Genomic DNA, 17332 nt, shown 5'->3' on the forward strand with positions numbered 1-17332 from the left:
GTGTGGACTACTCTTTCATTTGGTCATTCAAGAGGTTATCTATGGTGAAACAATAAGCTTAACACTCCTTCAAGACTTAGCCTGAAGGCTGCTCTCCACAGCTACCACTAGGATAGCTTTCTTTAAAGGTTGTCTTTTAAGCCTATCACCTTAAGAGTCGAATTGGACTGGTGCAAGGTGGCCACTATAACTAGTGCACTAATAGAATATCTCAAAAAAGAGTAGGGGTCTAAGGGATATAGTTTAAGGACTCAGTTTGTAATCCCCAATTCAACATGTATATATAAGAAAAACTGTGAGTCAAAAGTAGTTTTGTGACCTTAACGCTACCACTCAGTGAATACTGATATAAATCTAACTGCTGTCAAAAGTGTCCCAATGGGTATGTGTATGCATGAGAAAAAGATTCCCATCACCCACGACCAGTCGTTTCCAACACAGCTATTTGTTTAAACTGTCATAGCACTGTTTTATTTTATTTTGGTATCAAGGTAGCACTCTAATAAAAACACATTTGTGCCTTGGTAACCAATTTTAATCATCACTTTCCTTATCACGTGCACTGCATACATCACCCCTTATCATCTTTACCGTGGTCTCCCTCGATTCAGACAATATACCGACAGATACATTTGGGACACACATTGAACCAGTATCTAAGTTCATCTGGTAGAGGATGGTTCTCTGGTGAAGTTCCCAGGTTCCCAAATGATGAAGCGAGCCACTTGTCGTGGGTGATGGGAATCTTTTTCTCATGCATACACATACCCATTGGGACACTTTGGACACTTTTGACAGCAGTTAGATTTATATCAGTATTCACTGAGTGGTAGCGTTAAGGTCACAAAACTACTTTTGACTCACAGTTTTTCTTATATATACACTATAACTAGTGACCAGCATATGCCAGGCCAACTTCTCACAAAAATATAAAAAAAACCCTTGCAATAGAAAAAACCTGACTATGGAACAGATTATGGCTATGGAAAATTTGAAAGCGGATAGCAGTATTGTAATCCTCCAATCGGATAAAGGGGGAAATGTAGTGGTCCAGGACAAACACAAATATCTAGCGGAAGGGATCAGACAATTGAGTGATGGTGATTGCTATTGTAAATCTAGCATGGCAGATATATTAAAATCAAATACGACTTACAGAGAATTACTGGTAGAATGGAGGGAAAAGGGACTATTGGAGTGGGAGGAATATAATTATCTGCATTGTGCCCACCCAAGAATTCCCATCCTCTATTTACTTCCGAAATTCCATAAAAATGTGTATGACCCCCCAGGGAGACCAATAGTCTCTTCAATTGGCTGTTAGAAAATATTTCCAGATTTATCGATCATTACCTTACATCTTATGTGGTAGCCCTTCCTTCTTATCTTAGAGATACTACACACTTTCTCACAATAATTGATGGGATCCATTGGGAAGAAAGCTTCACTTTAGTAACTCTTGATGTGAGTAGCCGCTATACGTGTATCCAGCATGAGTTGGGATTACAAGCTATTCAAAACTTCCTCAAGACATGATCTATCTCATTACTGTACCACTCACGGATGATTGTTGACATGATTCAATTTTGTTTAGTCAACAATTTTTTTATCTTAAATGATAAAATCTATAGGCAGTCGCAGGGTACTGCGATGGGCACCTGCTTCGCCCCCAGTTATGCGAACTTATTCATGGGCTGGTGGGAGGAGCAGGTGGTCTCACATATGACTGAATTTGTGAGCAATGTGACCATGTGGCTGCGTTACATTGACAATATTTTTTTCATTTGAAGTGGGGATGAGAGTTCAGCAAAAGGTTTTATTGATAAACTGAATGTGAATGAGTGCAACTTAACCTTTACAGAACATATCAGTAAAAGTACCATGGAATTTCTAGATGTACTTTTAGAAGTGAAAGGAAATATATTGGAAACTAGATTGTTTCAAAAGGAAACTGCTGGCAATAGTATTCTTAGTGCAAGCAGTGCACATCCACGGAATCTTGTATACAGTATCCCCTATGGAGAACTATTGCGTGCGAAAAGAAATTGTAGCACAATTAGTGCCTATAAAAATGAGGAGGCGACTATGTGCAAACTATTCAAGGAACGTGGATATAGTGATAAAACTATTGTAGAGGCTAAAGCAAGAGTTGAAGGAGTAACTAGGAATGAACTGTTACATCCCAGAAGAAAAGAAGAGGGTAATGATGGTATAAAATTCATCACCACATTTTCAGGACAGGCGAACGAAGTTCGTAGAATTTTTAACAAACATTGACATGTGTTGCTAACAGATGAACATCTAAAGAGAAATTTTGGCAGTAACCCACAAATAACATTTAGGAAAAGTCGCTCACTTAAAGATGAGCTAAGTCACAATCATGTGACAGATGGGGAGCAGGCAAGTCCTAAAGATAAACCTGGCTTCAAATGTTGTAGGAATTGTAAGGCCTGTAAAGGAAGTTTTGATTGTGATAGACTGGTACTACCGAATTCAAAAAGAGAATTTCAAATTAGAAAAATCTTGACATGCAATACGACATATTGTATCTATGTATTGATTTGTCCCTGTAACAAATGGTATGTGGGAAGTACCAAACATCAGGCCAAGAAGAGAGTTTTGGAGCACATTCGGGCTATAAGAAATAATAACAAACAATTATCCAGTAGCCCGCCATTTTTGTGCCAAACGCTTTCAGGATGAGACTCTAGTTCGTATGGTTGTTATGGATTCAATAAATTTGGGAATGAGAGGGGGCAATAGAGAATTGTCTCTTAGAAAACTAGAGTCCAGATATATTATAGATTTGGAGAGTCTAGTACCAAATGGTCTAAACTCAAGTGAAGAGCTGGCAACCCCTCTACATGACAAATAATGATATATTGATTCAGACAGAGCAGCAGATGCTTTCAATAATTTTAACCTTTTATATTTTAGGTGGTGGCACTTCATCTGTCTACTATTTGAAAATTCTGTGTGGCCATATGTAAATCCGATTAATAACTGACAGACTGAGACGATTGGCTCTAAGAGCTGATGTACACCTTAAACCAACTTGGGTTAAGAAGTTGGCAGCAATGGTTGATATATTTGTTGCATTTAACTCTGTAGCCCACTAGGGCTTGATTTGACATGCTTTGTACTTATTTGTGTGGAGCTTCGCTATTTGGGGTGGGGCCCAATTATTGGGCATGATGTGATACCAAAGATGTTTATAATTGCCGCTAAACAATATGTAGATTGCGGCTTTCAGTTACATTAATGTGGATGAACTTGATGTATTAACTTTTATGTACATATTTGTAGCATATCAGTTTGGCTACGTATAGATATGAACTCAGTCTCATACATTACAAAATGGCTGCCACAGTTGGCAGTAGTGTACATACACAGGTTTTGTAAATAGTCCTTTGTTTATTTTGAAAACAGTGAATATAATCAAGATGACAATGAGCTTCTTTAAGCGTGATCAAGGCGTAAAGCCGAAACGCGTAGTTTCAAACTTGCCATTAAATATGGAAATTTTGCAGCACGTGAATGTGTCTGAGTGGTTCCTGTGAATAACAGGAACTTTGGTATACAAAATATAAAGACTTCTGGCGTCTTTACTCGGACCGCCCGCGACAGCCTGGATTTGTTTTGACTGGAATTAGTGTATCGAGATATATATATATATATATATATATATATAATCCAAATAATGATAGACCAGACAAAAGTAGATTACTGACCGTCTCTAAATCTTAGAGGAGTACGGCTTGGAGACCACAAGGAAGAACGTTTATACATTAATAAGCGAACCAGAGAGTTCCAATTGCTTAGCAGAGTAAAAGTAAAGTAATCACATTCAAACATGAATTCCTTCCAGCACAGATGATGTAAGTGAATATAGGGCTTCATTTCTTACATGCACAAATCTATTTAGTCCCAGATTAGTTATCCAATTCACAAAATAATATCCACAATCTAAAAATAGTTCTATGTTTAAAAATGGCATGTTAAATTATAAAATGTTTTGTGATGCCCCCCCGAAAAAAGATTAACGAAAGTTTAGGGACATAGGGATCTGGCTAGCTTAAATGACTGCAATTAGGACGTACGTGTCACGTTGAAGGGCCTTGCTCAGTATTTCAAGTTTCAGTGCATCAACATCCTCTTCTTCCTCCTGATTGGGGAAAACATTGTTGGATATGTCTTAAAATGAGATCTTGGTGAAAACGCAATGTAAGCACCATAGCATTCTAACTCAAACAGAATGAAAGATATGCTTAGATGTGAGTAAGTCAATATTATCATCTTTAACCTCTTAATAAGTAAATCAGTAGTAATCATTTGCATTAAAATGTAATACAGTTTCATGTGCATACACGTATCGTCCTGAAGACACAAACATTTTTAACATGCAACATACCTCATATCCCAGTGCAAGATGTTGGAATGTGGGAACCTTAATACAGCAGGAGAATGGGGGTAGAAAGACAGTCCAGCTGTTCTACCTGATACCAACAACATATTAGGAGAGAAAGAGACAGAGGAGGGGTGTGTGTGTTCGTGTAAGAGATCGAACAAATAAGGACCATCTAAACGCTTCCTAGCCAAGCACCTGGCTTACATTTTCTTCATCACACCTATGGGGTAGGCGCTATGCTTCTTTCACAGAGAAGACAGTGACAATGCTTTTTCAGTGTTGCTTGTAAATATTAGATTTGCAAACCTACACTCAGATCCGAAGACCCCCCAAAAACAAATGCATATGCATGTCAGCTCTCTTCAGATGCAGCAGTATCCATAAAATCTAGTGTGGTTAGTTCAAATGGGGCTGTATCAGTGGGACTGCAGACAGCTTCAAAGGTTGTCATACTCCTTAAATGTTTGGAGAGGAGTCAATCAAGTCCACCTTGAAGGAGAATCACTGATCATGGCATAGAAAGAAGGTCTAAGGGGGGAACGTACAGGTCCCAGTACCGGAGACACAGAGGTTCACGGGAGATCACAGTGTTAGAGTACTGAAGGTGGTCCCAGTGCCCATACACAAGAGTACTCCTATTTTCAGGTGGCTGCACTAAAAGGTACAGTATCTTTGCAGAAGGAATTCACAGGTGGGAGTTTGAAGCATCAGGGGTCAGTAACATTTACTTAGGGGTGCAGTATATTTGAAGCCGCTGATCGCTGGTGTTTTTTTTTTTGCCTTGCCAGAGTGGGTTTTGGAACGTGTCCTCGGGATCAGGGACATGAGGATAGAGAAAACATGAGTCAGGTTTTCAACTGCTGATATCAACAAAACCACACAACAGATCAGAAAATTGTTTGTGCTTCAGAGATCAGCGAAGTCTCGGATAATTACCTCTTTGACAGTCTCTAAGACTGTAGACAAAACAGAGGTGATCCTCCAGGTCTAGTGAAGGCAACTAATGGAGTGAGACAAAAAGGTTTAACCCCAAGACTCTGTACAAGACGATACTTCAACACGCATCAGGCAGTGGAGATGGGAGTTCAAGCTTTCTCTCCTGCAAAGCTTCCCAGGGGTTGTTAGGCAGCTTGGCTCAAACTAATTTCAGATAGGCTTTCCTCTGGAGCGTGCTGTCCAGAAATTCTTTCTCGTAGAAGGCAGAGCACTCTTTTCACCAGGTAGTTCCAACAGCTGTCCTTGAAGGAACCTTAACCCAGGCTCGGTCGATAGATGGCTGGAGGATAGCAATCAGACTCCACTCCTGGTTTGGAGGCTGTTCTCAACTATATTGCATTGACCAATCAGCTCCTGCACACTGTTTGGAAATGGCCCCTCAAATGTACTCAATGGATGTATTCCACTGCGCATTATTTGTGCATGCAAGGTTCATATGCGGCAGGAAGCTGGTTTTGGTAAAGAAGTATATTCAAGCTCAGACAGAACGCCAAATCACGTGGGGGGCAAGGGAGACAGACAAGGACGTTTTAGCAGGTGCCCTGCAGGCAAACGACAAAGGGACAAATCTTACCATCATCCTCAGGACAATGCAGATGCCCATTCTAGATTAGACTGCCTGAGACGTACGCCTCAGCTGGAGAAGCTTATTCAACTGCTTGGTAAATTGACCAGAAAGACCTTCTGCATTTCCATGCTGTAATATTGCCTAAAGTTCCACAGTGAAGTGCAGCTTCTCAAAGGAAACAGACCACCGGAGCAACTTAGGGTTATCACTCTTCATTCCCATTAGCCATTTGAGGGCAAGCCTAGGCCCAACTCCCCCCTCTCTTACCTGGTACTGGTCCTCCAACCAGTCTAGGATTTTTCCGATCTGACCTTAGTGACTCGAGGCCCTGTCTCACTCCTGCTGCTCCTCTCACCTTCCCTCCGCTCTCTTGCCTCTTGGGCCCTCAGCCCTCCCGTTCACACTCTGTTTTCTTGACTCCTCTTTCTCACTCATTGCTCGCTGTGCTCTCTTGTGCTCTGTGCCATCTTGGACTACTTTCACTGTCTTTCTGTGCTCCTTTTGGGCTCTTTCTGTGCCCTCTGATTTTCTTATGGTCTTTCTGTGCTTTTTTTTGGACTCTCGGCTTTTCGCTCTTTTGCTAACTCAAACCTCACACTTGACTTCACATTCTTTTAGCCACTTTCCTTTTTCTTTGTACTCCCGCCTTTGCTTTGCTTCTTTTCGACTCTTTTTTACCAATTTTGTCTCTCCTCCTCCCCCTTGCCCCCAGGCCCTTCCATCCCCCGTCCTGTGCTTTTCCTCCCTCCTGCCCACCTTACCTGCTCTCCAGTGTCATCTGCAGCTTCTTGCATCTTCTTCCCGCCCTTCCCCAGGACCGCCCACCTCACCCCTGCACTCCCACTCTAGGACCTACTTAATGGCGACCGCTGTGCGACCCTATTGAGCAGGTGCCTAGGCCCAGCTCCCACCCCCTCACTTACCTGGGACAGGACATCCGACCAGCCTAGGCCCTTTCAGATCTGGTGCTGGCACCTTAAGGCCCCACCTCGCTTGCATGCTCCTCAACACACGCTCACTCTGTAAACACGCCACTGAGATCTGGGACCTCGTCAAAACACTTGCCTCAGACATCCTCTTCCTCACCAAACCCAGCGTATCTCCTTTGGATGACCCACATTTACTCTAGCTCGACCTACACACCTGCTCAAGCGCTTCAATACCCTCAGGGGTGACAAGTGCGTTCAACAAATACATCTCATAACATAACATAACATGTCACCCCAAACAAGGCCTAAATCTTTAAAGGAGCAGCACAATGGCAAAACATTGTTTCCAATGGGTGACCAGTTCTTCTCTGTGTGGATTAGTTTGCGGCTGATAAAGGCCATCTGATGTTGCCTCCCTTTCTCGGAGAGCCAGGGAAGATCCACCTCAACTTCTCTTTTCAGGAGAATCTATCTGGACAATGAAAGACTGACGATAATCAAGAGAACTCAAAAGCAGCCTTCAAGCATCATGAGCCTTGTGACATTTTCAGCCTAGATTTTTGTTGGCTGTTTTTTTGGGGTCAGAACTGTCAAACGGACAACCATGGTCCCATAGATGGCCAGTAAATTTTGGTAGTAACCAGTGAGGCCCTAGAAATCTTACTCTTTGTGTACACTAGGAACGTTCAAACCTATCCCTGAGGTAGTCTTCAGAAGACTGATCCATCTAGTGCGTAGTTGCTTTGATGGTCAAGTTGGCCGGCTGCACCTTCACTAACTCATGCGAAAGGTGAGACAGGTAGTCCACCTGGGACTGTTGAACAAAGCAATGTAATTTGTCTAAAACTGACAACTCTTTCGCAATCTGCCATTAGCCACTCTTCAGATCAAGTGTGCTCATGAACATCGTTGCACCCAATCTCTCCACCAGATTTTGAGCTCACACTATGGGATGAGCCAACTGTCATTGTAACTGATGAGGCTTTGGCAATCCATACAGAAGAGCAGGTTTGCCAACCCTATCCTTGGGTAACAATAACACCACACTGGCTCATTGACTGTGATGGTGCTAAATTACACCTACCTCAAGAATCAAGTAACCTCACTTTTGATGCATTCTGGCCCAAATCTTGCACACGTTAGGCACGCTACCCCTTTGTCTACACCATCCCCACCGACTGGCATCAACCATTGGTGAGGGACAACAGGTGGGCACAAAGGCCCAGCAGTTCTTTACACTCAGCTTTCTCCACAGGTGTAGAGTCAGAGGCAATCTTAACTCCATCTACTAAGCCTTCCTCTTAATCTCCTTGCATTTACTCAGGAAGGATCTAGTTCACTTCTTGACTTTCTCACGTACTGCAAGTATTGCCTCCATATACTTCCTGCAGAGGTACAGTTTAAGAAATTCACTGGGCTCCTATTTGGCACCTGTGTCAATCACATAGTTGACATCAGGCTTCTTCTGCACCACTGTATAGGGAGCCACACCATTTGCCCTTCAGAGAAAAAGGGCAAATCTGCTTTTGGACTCACTCCCTGACCCTCCTGACAGTCGGCCAGCATAGCTTTCTGGTCATTCCAATGCATCCACTCATTGCCTTCTTGAAGGTTGTCCTTATATTTTCTCATTAGCTGGGCCAATAGTTTTCACAGGCCCAGGACATACTTCACTATGTCATGGGTATGGGATACAGTACTCGACCCCCCCCACCCCCCGAATCCCCTGGCATCGCCGACAAAAGTCAGGTGCCTAATACAGGATGCAAATAAGGCGTTCAAAGAGGTGAAATGTTCCTCCTTTTAGTGGGATCTCTCTGTATGCAACTATGAGGCATGGCAAGAGGTGGTTGCACTTTCTCGAGACCGGCTCAGAATGATTCCGTTCCATACTGACCTGTTTTGTAATTTTTATTTTTTTTAAGAGTTCACTCTGCCCATCAGTCATGGGGTGATACACAATCATTAATAGTTTTAAAAACGTTTTTCTGGCTCTGTTTATGTCATTTTAAGTTTGTAGCTGAAAAATGAGGATTTAGACTAAAAGGAGAGTTTTCTTAAAGTTTCTTTTTTCTTTTGTAGGGATGTGAGTTTGGAAAACCATGGGAGTCATCTCCCATCTTCTCTTGTCCACACACACAATCATTCTCTGATTATTCATTTTCTTGTTGAAACCACATGCAGGCAGTTTGGGATTTTTGTACTGCTTTTAGCCAAAGCAAGGTCATTAAGTATACTGGATATTATATGACAAATACAAATGATTAGCTCAGTTATGTCAACAAGATAAGGTCTATAGAGAGTAAAAGTGGACAGAGGAGTCCAGGTTGTTATGATCAATGACTGCAATGTCTCAGATCCTGTTTAGCACATTCTCATGTATATCTTAGCTATACATGGCTGTTTCTAGATTATCAAAAAAAAAAAAAAGGGCAAGGCCCGAAAAAGTCAACACGGATCGGATTATGCAAAATAGTGCAGGCAGGTTTCAAGATCCCTAATCAAGGGAGGCACCATTGGTACGGGTTGGAAATTTGCAGTGCTGGGTTACATCCTTTTCGTAGAGCAACAACATGAGTTCATTGGTGTAGGTTGTTTGTTTGTTTCTTCCATTGGAAGCTAAACATTTCTGAGAACTCAGTCCTTAACACAAAGAAAGAAGCTGATCTACAAGTTCTTCAAGAAACAGCTTAGTGTTACGGAGTGCTTGACAGATGGTATTTGGTCTATCTGTAAAAGATGTGAAAATAGCAGTGCTGGCAGTCAGTGATTAGAATGTCTTGGAGGAAGTAGTATCTGGTAGTGTGCAAGATGAGGATTCATTGCAAATATTGGCTACTCCGCCACCAGCTCTTTCAATTCTGTCTAGGTGAAGCATGTTGCTATTAAGCATCAGGAGGAGAACAAAGAGAGATGGAAAAGGATGTGAACCGTGTTTCTGTGTGTGGAAGGAAGTCAAGATGTTGTCCATAATTAAGGGAGAAATAGCTGCAGAGTTTTAGATTGCTGGCTTACAATTTATGATGGAACCTTTGTATGTCATATGGATGTGCTGGATTTTTGGGAGCAGATGTAGATCATTTCATTAGTGCATATCAAGCTAGGTTTCAGTCTGTGAGTTCTATGTCTGGTGATGTCGGGAAAGGAAAGAGAAGAGGTGCTGCAGCTTTCTCTGTGAGGACTGTCAATTTGAGATTCCAGATGTGTGTATTTATACAGAGAGTGGGTGCCTTCAAAGAGTATGGAAGAGATGATGGGTGGAATATGAGTGTGAGTGTGTGTGAGTGTGTGCATGTGTATGTATGTGTGCTTGTGCCTTCCTTTTTTATCATTAGGGAGATGAAAGATGCTTTATGGTAAGACTCTTTGTAGGAAGAGATAGCCATTGAAGTGAGTAAGGGTGAGCCTTGTTAAAGGAAGACATTGGGGCAGTAACAGACATGCTCTTCAAGCCATAGATGATATTCTGCAAATTTAATATAGTGTCATATATTAAGTAAATTATTTGATGCATCAGTAGTGCAGGTTTCCAAGCATCCATTGGTGCAGGTAAGCATGATTCACATACAAAAGCAGAATAGTGAGGGTCTGGTGGAGAACAAAATGAAGCCAAACTGTAAAAAATGTAAATAAGACCATCATAAAGGTGGTGTAGTTTCACCACCTACAAAGAAGGCTGCTGGATTCTTGACCTCCGTCCCTTTACCAGTGAAAATGTTGCTTCATTTGTGCTCCGTGCTGCATTTTGGGCCTGCTACGAAGCTAATGTGGCCCAACATCAGTCTTGGCAACCCATGACAGGAGGAAGATTTTACAGGCCAGATAATGCTAATTCAGAGTGGTGGCCTGAAGCACGGGTCCAGAGACCTGGCATTGAGAGGATTTGCCGGAGTCTGGAGCCAGTCTGAAGGCGCATACAGTCATGTGCTCCCAGCATCCACCACCACACCCAGTGGTAGCGGAATGCCGGACTGCTGCAGAATACACCAGCCACTGCATTACTGGTTGGATTCTAACACGGCAAAGCAGAACGCAGGAGCTCTGCACAGCTGGAAATGTTTATCAAGGACTCAAGGTGAGTTACATGAAGCAATGTAATTCAAGCATGTATCTCTAATATGGTGAGAGATTTTAAATTAGCAATAAATAATACTGCACATTGTGGAAATGGACTCGCAAGGGAAATGCTGAGAAAAATCTTCGGATCCAGTTTGGCGCCTTGGGGTAAATACAGGGTGAGGAATCTGCAGTTAGAAGTATCCATCAGAAAGATGCAGATAAGGCCAGCTCACAGAGTCTGTGGTCTTCACTGAATATGCTTGCTATACACAGCTCGAACAAAGCTACCAAGGAAAGCTGAGGAGATCTCTCTCCGAATGAGTGTCTGTTCTAGACTTAAAGAGCAAAGTTAATTACTTTCGGCAACACTTTATATGGTAGAGACTCAATCTAGCCACAGATTCCTTACCTTTGAATATTTCCCCAGGCGTCAGACTGGATCCGCTTACATCAGAAGTGAAGTACGCAGTGCCTATATAGGCATCACCCCAACGCACTGACTTCAGTTAATTTTTGCAACATTTCGGCGTCAGATGCGCAGAGCCATGACAGAATGCTGGTGGGCCAATGTGTAGACACTAAGGACCTACAAGTGCCACCCTATGCAGAGGAATCAATTCGCATAACGAGGGGATGCGTGTATCAGTAAGGAATCTACAGCTACATAGAATCTCTACCACAAAAATCATTACCAAAGGTAAATAACTTGCCCATCTGATCGGGATTTCTAGCTGTAGATTCCTTATGTTAGAATATATACCAAAGCAATACCTCCCTGGAGGAGAGTCCGCAGACAGATTTAGACCAAGAAGCCCTATAGGACCGAACTGACAAAGTGCCAGTCACAACAGATTTAACTATCCTGGCAGTATTTCTTGGTCAAGATGTGCAAAGACTCACACGTCGCAGCCTGACAAATATGTAGGACAGGTATTCCATGATCTAAGGCAGTGGTCAGTCTTGGCTCTGCTGGCACGCGCATGCAATCCCTTAGGGGGGGTTGCTTCTTGTCCAGTAAGTAGCAGGTTTTAATCCAGATCACAACCCATCTTGAGATGGTTCATTTCTGCACAGCCTTTCCTTTCTTTGTCCCAATAAACCCAATGAAGAGTGAACATCCACCTGGAACTCTTTGGCACAATCGATGTAGAACGATAACACTTTCTTTGAGTCTCTCCTGTTTGGAAGGGTGAGGTGGAGCAAAGAAGGTCTGCAGTGTGATTGATGATCTAGCCTACATGACAAGGTGTAATCGCATTTAGTAGGAAAGTGTCACGTGTTCTTAGAACCAGTTTGTGTGGCAAACAAGTCATATAAGGAGGGTGCACAGAGAGGACCTGCAGTTTGCTAACTCTCCAGCCTATGTAATGGTCACTAGAAAAGTAGTTTCATGGTCTGAAGGCATAGTGGGCAATTGTGCACGGGCTCGAAGGGCCAGCACATCAAGAAGGTCAAGACTAGGTTTCAGACCCATTGAGGCATGATGAAGGGTTTTGGAGGGGAACGTATATTGTAGTCTTTTTAGGAAACAAGTCCCAAAATGTGACTTAAACAGGGAGGGCTGATCCAACTACTACAAAAGTGCCAGTTTGACTAAAAGATAGCCTTTAACTGTGCCAAAAGCAAAGCCTGGTCAGGCTACCAAGAGAACAAATAAAACCTCAGGCAAAGGTGCAGAAAGTAGATCAACATTTTTGGTAGCACACTGTGAGAAGTTGGCCTGATGTTTGATGTCACTAGTTCTAGTGTACACCTTATATCAGTCCAAACAACCCTTATGGTGATTGGTTGTAAAGTCAACCTTATAGACCAGCTATCCTAGTGGTAGCATGGACAAGAGCAGTCTTAGGCTAAACTCTGAATGGCATGTGAAGCCAGCTGTGATACCATATATAATCCCTTGAATACCAAATGAAGGGAAAACCACAAGAGATATATATATAAAATAAAGTGTATTTATTCTAGTCAAACCCTCAGCACTCTTTATGAGATTAGAGGTAAGTACAACACAGTCTTATTTATGCATACATTAAGTCACACAGGTAAGTAACACAGTTAGGCCCTAGGGGCCACGCAAACCATATACTAAAGAAGTGGTATAAGGACCACTGTCAAGGAAATAGGATAGGCCTAGGCCTAGGGAATCGCTGGGGCTACACAACACTAGCAACAGTTAGGAAGTGGGAGGCCCACGGGATTCAGGTGCAGAGTGGAAACACTCACGCGTAAAAGTCGATAGAATTACTAGCAGTTAGAAATTAACAGTTTAAGGACACTTCTGAAGCAGCTAGAGAGTCGAGACTCGGAAACTAGACCCTAGGATAGTCACTACCCTTGTGAGCACCGAAGTACCCAAGTTACCTAGCCCACGGGCTGCGGGTGCATAGGTGTGAACTTGCATCGGGTTTCGTCGTGGACTTCTATGGATGCCTGAAAGAAAGTTGCTGACAGGCAGTCAGTGAAGAGTGTCCGGTGGATCCCAAGGCTGGGATCAAGAAGAGAGGATACCTGCAAGCAGAAGGGACAGAGTCAAGGTCACTAGCAAGTGACCACGTGGAACCAGGAAGGAACCAGGCGATGTCGTGAAGATTGCAGGTGAAGGGTGAAGCTTGTCGCTGCAGCCACGGGTACCAGGAGACGTCGAGGACGACCAGGACCAGGAGGCGAGCTGTCCCACGAAGGCTCTTGCTGTTGGCGGCGTCGAAGTCGAACTAGGACTCACCAAGCTTTGGCAAGCGGAACCCACGAAGAACGGAGGACTTGCTTCTGGTGCAGACCAGGAAGGTCTGGGGTGCTTCTCTTTTGCAAAGAAGCGGGAGCCAGTCTGAAGGAGCCAAACCAGCAGTGAAGATTTCAAGGTGTGTCGTCACAGAGGCCGCTAGCCAACGGGCAAGCAACCGGACAAACGCGGCAAGCAGGAAAATGCAGAAGGGCCCCACGCAGGACTCGTGGAGTGTGGGGGGCTGATCTTCGGTGCAGATGGTGCTTGGGGTTGGGGCTTCTCAATCCCCGGTGCACAACTTCGAGGGTGCCTCAGAAGCTGCGCTGGAAGATACTCGCCACTTTTCCCAGGTAGCCGGTCCCACGTCTCTCGTCGCCTCCACGGATCTCAGCTCGGCTGTGGATGTGGATCAGGGTCGGAGAAGTCTGGAAGTCAAGGCTCTGGTCGGGCTCTGCAGTCGGTCCCTCGTAGAACTTCAGCAAAGCAAAGGGTAGTCTCTTGATGGTGCCTGTTTGCACAGGGAAGCCACTCCTTGGCCACAAGGGAGATTCTTCAGTCTTCTTCTTTCGTCGAATGTCGAAGGTCCAGAGTTTCTGTTCAAGTTGCAGGTTCAGGATAATCTAATCTCCTGGGGCCCAGCTACCACTCTTATACTAATCTGGGGGGCTGGGTTGCCTGCTAGGTCACGCCTTATGGGTGGGACCTGGGAGGGGGGTGGTTACACCCCCTTCCCTTTGTCCAGTTTCGCGCCAGGACTGGGGCTGGAGTGCCCCAGCACCGGTTTGAACTGGACTATGCATGGAGCACCTTGTGTGCCCCAGGCAGTGTCTCGTTTCATTCATCCCTCCCTGCCCCAATACACTAAGGCCTGTCTGGGGTGGTGCTCGCACCTCCCAAGGCAGGAAACCTATTGTCCAAGCCTCCCTTGCCGGGATCACTCCCAGCAGCAGGAGGTCAGACTTGTGTCGTGGCAGCAGCATCCATTTTATGATGCTGGGGCTCTGGTTAACTTTAACCGGGTAAGTAGGTTACAACATGTCTTCTCCCTCTAGAAGGGAGGGATAATATCCTCATCCCCAGAAATGGGATGGGGGTATTATTTCAAAGTGTTAGACACCTTACACGACATGTTTTGATAAAGCCAAACCATAGTTACCATAACCGTTTAAGATTATAAGGCACTTTAAGAGTATATGGTAGGCTATATCATAGAACAGCTATAAGGACATGGTTCCGAAAGCTGCAGACAGGCTCAGCTCATGCTAGAGCACCATCTCACATGTTACCAAGCACTCTGCCTCCAGGATTGTTAAGGCCTGCCATAGGAGTGGCTGATAGGTACACATGTGTCTATATGTAACATAGGTATAGGAATACTACACCTAAGCAAGGAGTGATTACACGACCTTGCCCCAGCTTAGTGATCAGCCAGTTGTGTCATAATGGAAGGCCAGGCCAGGGGTGGCATAATACATGCTGCAGCCCCTGGTAGGCCTAGGGTACACCTAGGCCCTGGGTACCTAAGGTACACTGTACAGGGGCCAATAAGGTGATCCTATCCAAATGGGTTATGCACCTAAAGTACATAGTATCAATTTAGAGAGAGAATAGCAGGGCTGTGGGTCTGATTAGCAGGCCCACAGCCACATCTAAGTCGAAAACCAGTAAAGCAAAAGCAAAAAGTGGGGGTGAACATAGAAAGCAGACCCTACTCTCCTACACACACCAAGCCACACATTTGTCCCAATGGCAGGCATATACTGTCTTGATTGAGGGACACCTGGCTGCCAGAATGACATTGAAGACTTCTGTGGGGAGGTCAAGCACTGCCGCTCAATCTCTATGGAAATGAAGGTGGAGCGTGCACAGGTTTGGGTGCAGGACCCTGCCCATATGCTGTTAAAGTAGATCCTGCGGAACAGGCAGCCTGATCAGAGGACTGATGCTCATGTTCAGGAGATCGAGATACCATACTTTCCATGACTAATCCGCAGCCACTAGAACGACTTGAGCCTGGTCCTTCTTGATAACTCTGGGTGGGAGTAGTAATGGCAGGAAGGCATATAGGAGGCCTGATTTCCACTCAAGACGAAAAGCGTCTTTGATCGACAGTCGCCTTAGAAACTGAAGTGCTGACATTGTAAGTTCTCTGAAGTGGCGAAAAGATCCAACCAAGATTCTCCCCAATCACAGAAGAAATCTTGCACCACCTCCGGGTGGAACCGCCATTCATAATCCCCTAGGCATCAACGACCCCACCCCGCTTGCTGTGATACCACATGATGGTGGTGTTGCCCATAAACACCTCAACCAGGAGAGGTGTCTGGAACTGACTCAAACGCAGTTTGTCAGTCACCACTGCAGATCTTTTGCCTTTCCCTCCAATATCCGGATCAGGTCGGAGAGATTTCCCTGATGCTGCATCCACTGGGAATTCAGGTCCCACTGCAGAGCCTGCATTTGCCATCGGGTATGTGTTACCAGCAGGATGCAGGAGGCCATGATGCCCAGCAATCCACAGAGTAAGTCTTGCTGAAATCCAGGATAGAGGCTGAAACATCGGTATCAATGCAATTCAGTCTTTATTTCGATCATGCAGATCATAAAAGACATATAATATTCATATTGTCATAGTAAAAGCTGTATAATAAAAGAACAAGTTACTTACCTTCGGTAACGATGTATCTGTAAGAAACATTAGTTAGTTAGATTCCTCACCTTAGAATATCCCCAGGCGTCAGGCTGGATCCGGAAAGATTTGTGTAGCAATACCCCTAGCGCGTCGGTAGGCGTCGTCTGCGGCTCCTCGTCCGTCGTCAGGCGCCGGAATGACGTCGGAGTACTTAGACGCCGCCCTCGCGCGCTGACGTCAGTTCTTATACATAGCTTTCCGCGCCAGGGACGCTGAGCCATGCAAGAGACCGACACTGGTGCCAAAAAATCTAGGGCCCTGAAAGGGAGAACCTTAACCCTAGATGTCGGTTCGCAGAACGGGGAGGCTGGGTGGGTCGGTGAGGAATCTAACTAACTAATGTTTCCTACAGATTCATCGTTACCGAAGGTAAGTAACTTGTTCATCTGCAAGAAACACGTTAGTTAGATTCCTCACCTTAGAATAGATACCCCAGCAATACCAACCCCAGAGGAGGGTCTGCGAACCAAGATCACACCAGAAAGTCCTGGAGAACAGAACGGCCAAAGCGACCATCTCTCCGGACTTGGCTGTCCAGGCAATAGTGCTTGGGGAACGTGTGCGGGTGGAATGGGCTTCCAGCCCAACAGGAGGGACCTTTTTCGCCAAGGAATAGCAGAGTTTAATACGCAACACAACCCATCGCGAGATGGTCCGTTTGTGCACAGCTTTACCCTTCTTAGCACCTACATATCCAACAAAAAGTTGGTCGTCCACCCGGAACTGTTTTGTGCGGTCCAAATAAAAGGACAGCGCACGTTTTGGGTCCAGACGGTGGAGCCTCTCTTCATCTTTTGAAGGATGCGGAAAGAAGGTGGGCAGCGTGACAGATTGCCCAATGTGAAAGGGAGTCACGGCTTTAGGAAGAAAAGAAGGACGTGTCCGGAGGACAACCGTATCTGGATGAACCGAAATGAAGGGAGGCTAAGCTGACAGAGCCTGGAGCTCACTCACCCGC

At 44.7% G+C, this 17332-nt stretch overlaps 1 protein-coding gene across 1 annotated transcript in view; it reads right to left on the minus strand.

Annotated features, from left to right (window-relative positions):
- The window catches only part of NUP133 (nucleoporin 133), a 1584091-nt gene that overhangs the window by 76460 nt on the left and 1490299 nt on the right, over positions 1–17332 (minus strand). Inside the window, exon 24 of the mRNA XM_085611954.1 lies at positions 4101–4165. Coding sequence (XP_085468080.1) covers positions 4101–4165 — 65 coding nt within the window. The remainder of the gene's footprint in view (positions 1–4100; positions 4166–17332) is intronic.

This window comes from Triturus cristatus, chromosome 6 (assembly GCF_964204655.1).
Source record: "Triturus cristatus chromosome 6, aTriCri1.1, whole genome shotgun sequence".
Taxonomy (NCBI): Eukaryota; Metazoa; Chordata; class Amphibia; order Caudata; family Salamandridae; genus Triturus; species Triturus cristatus.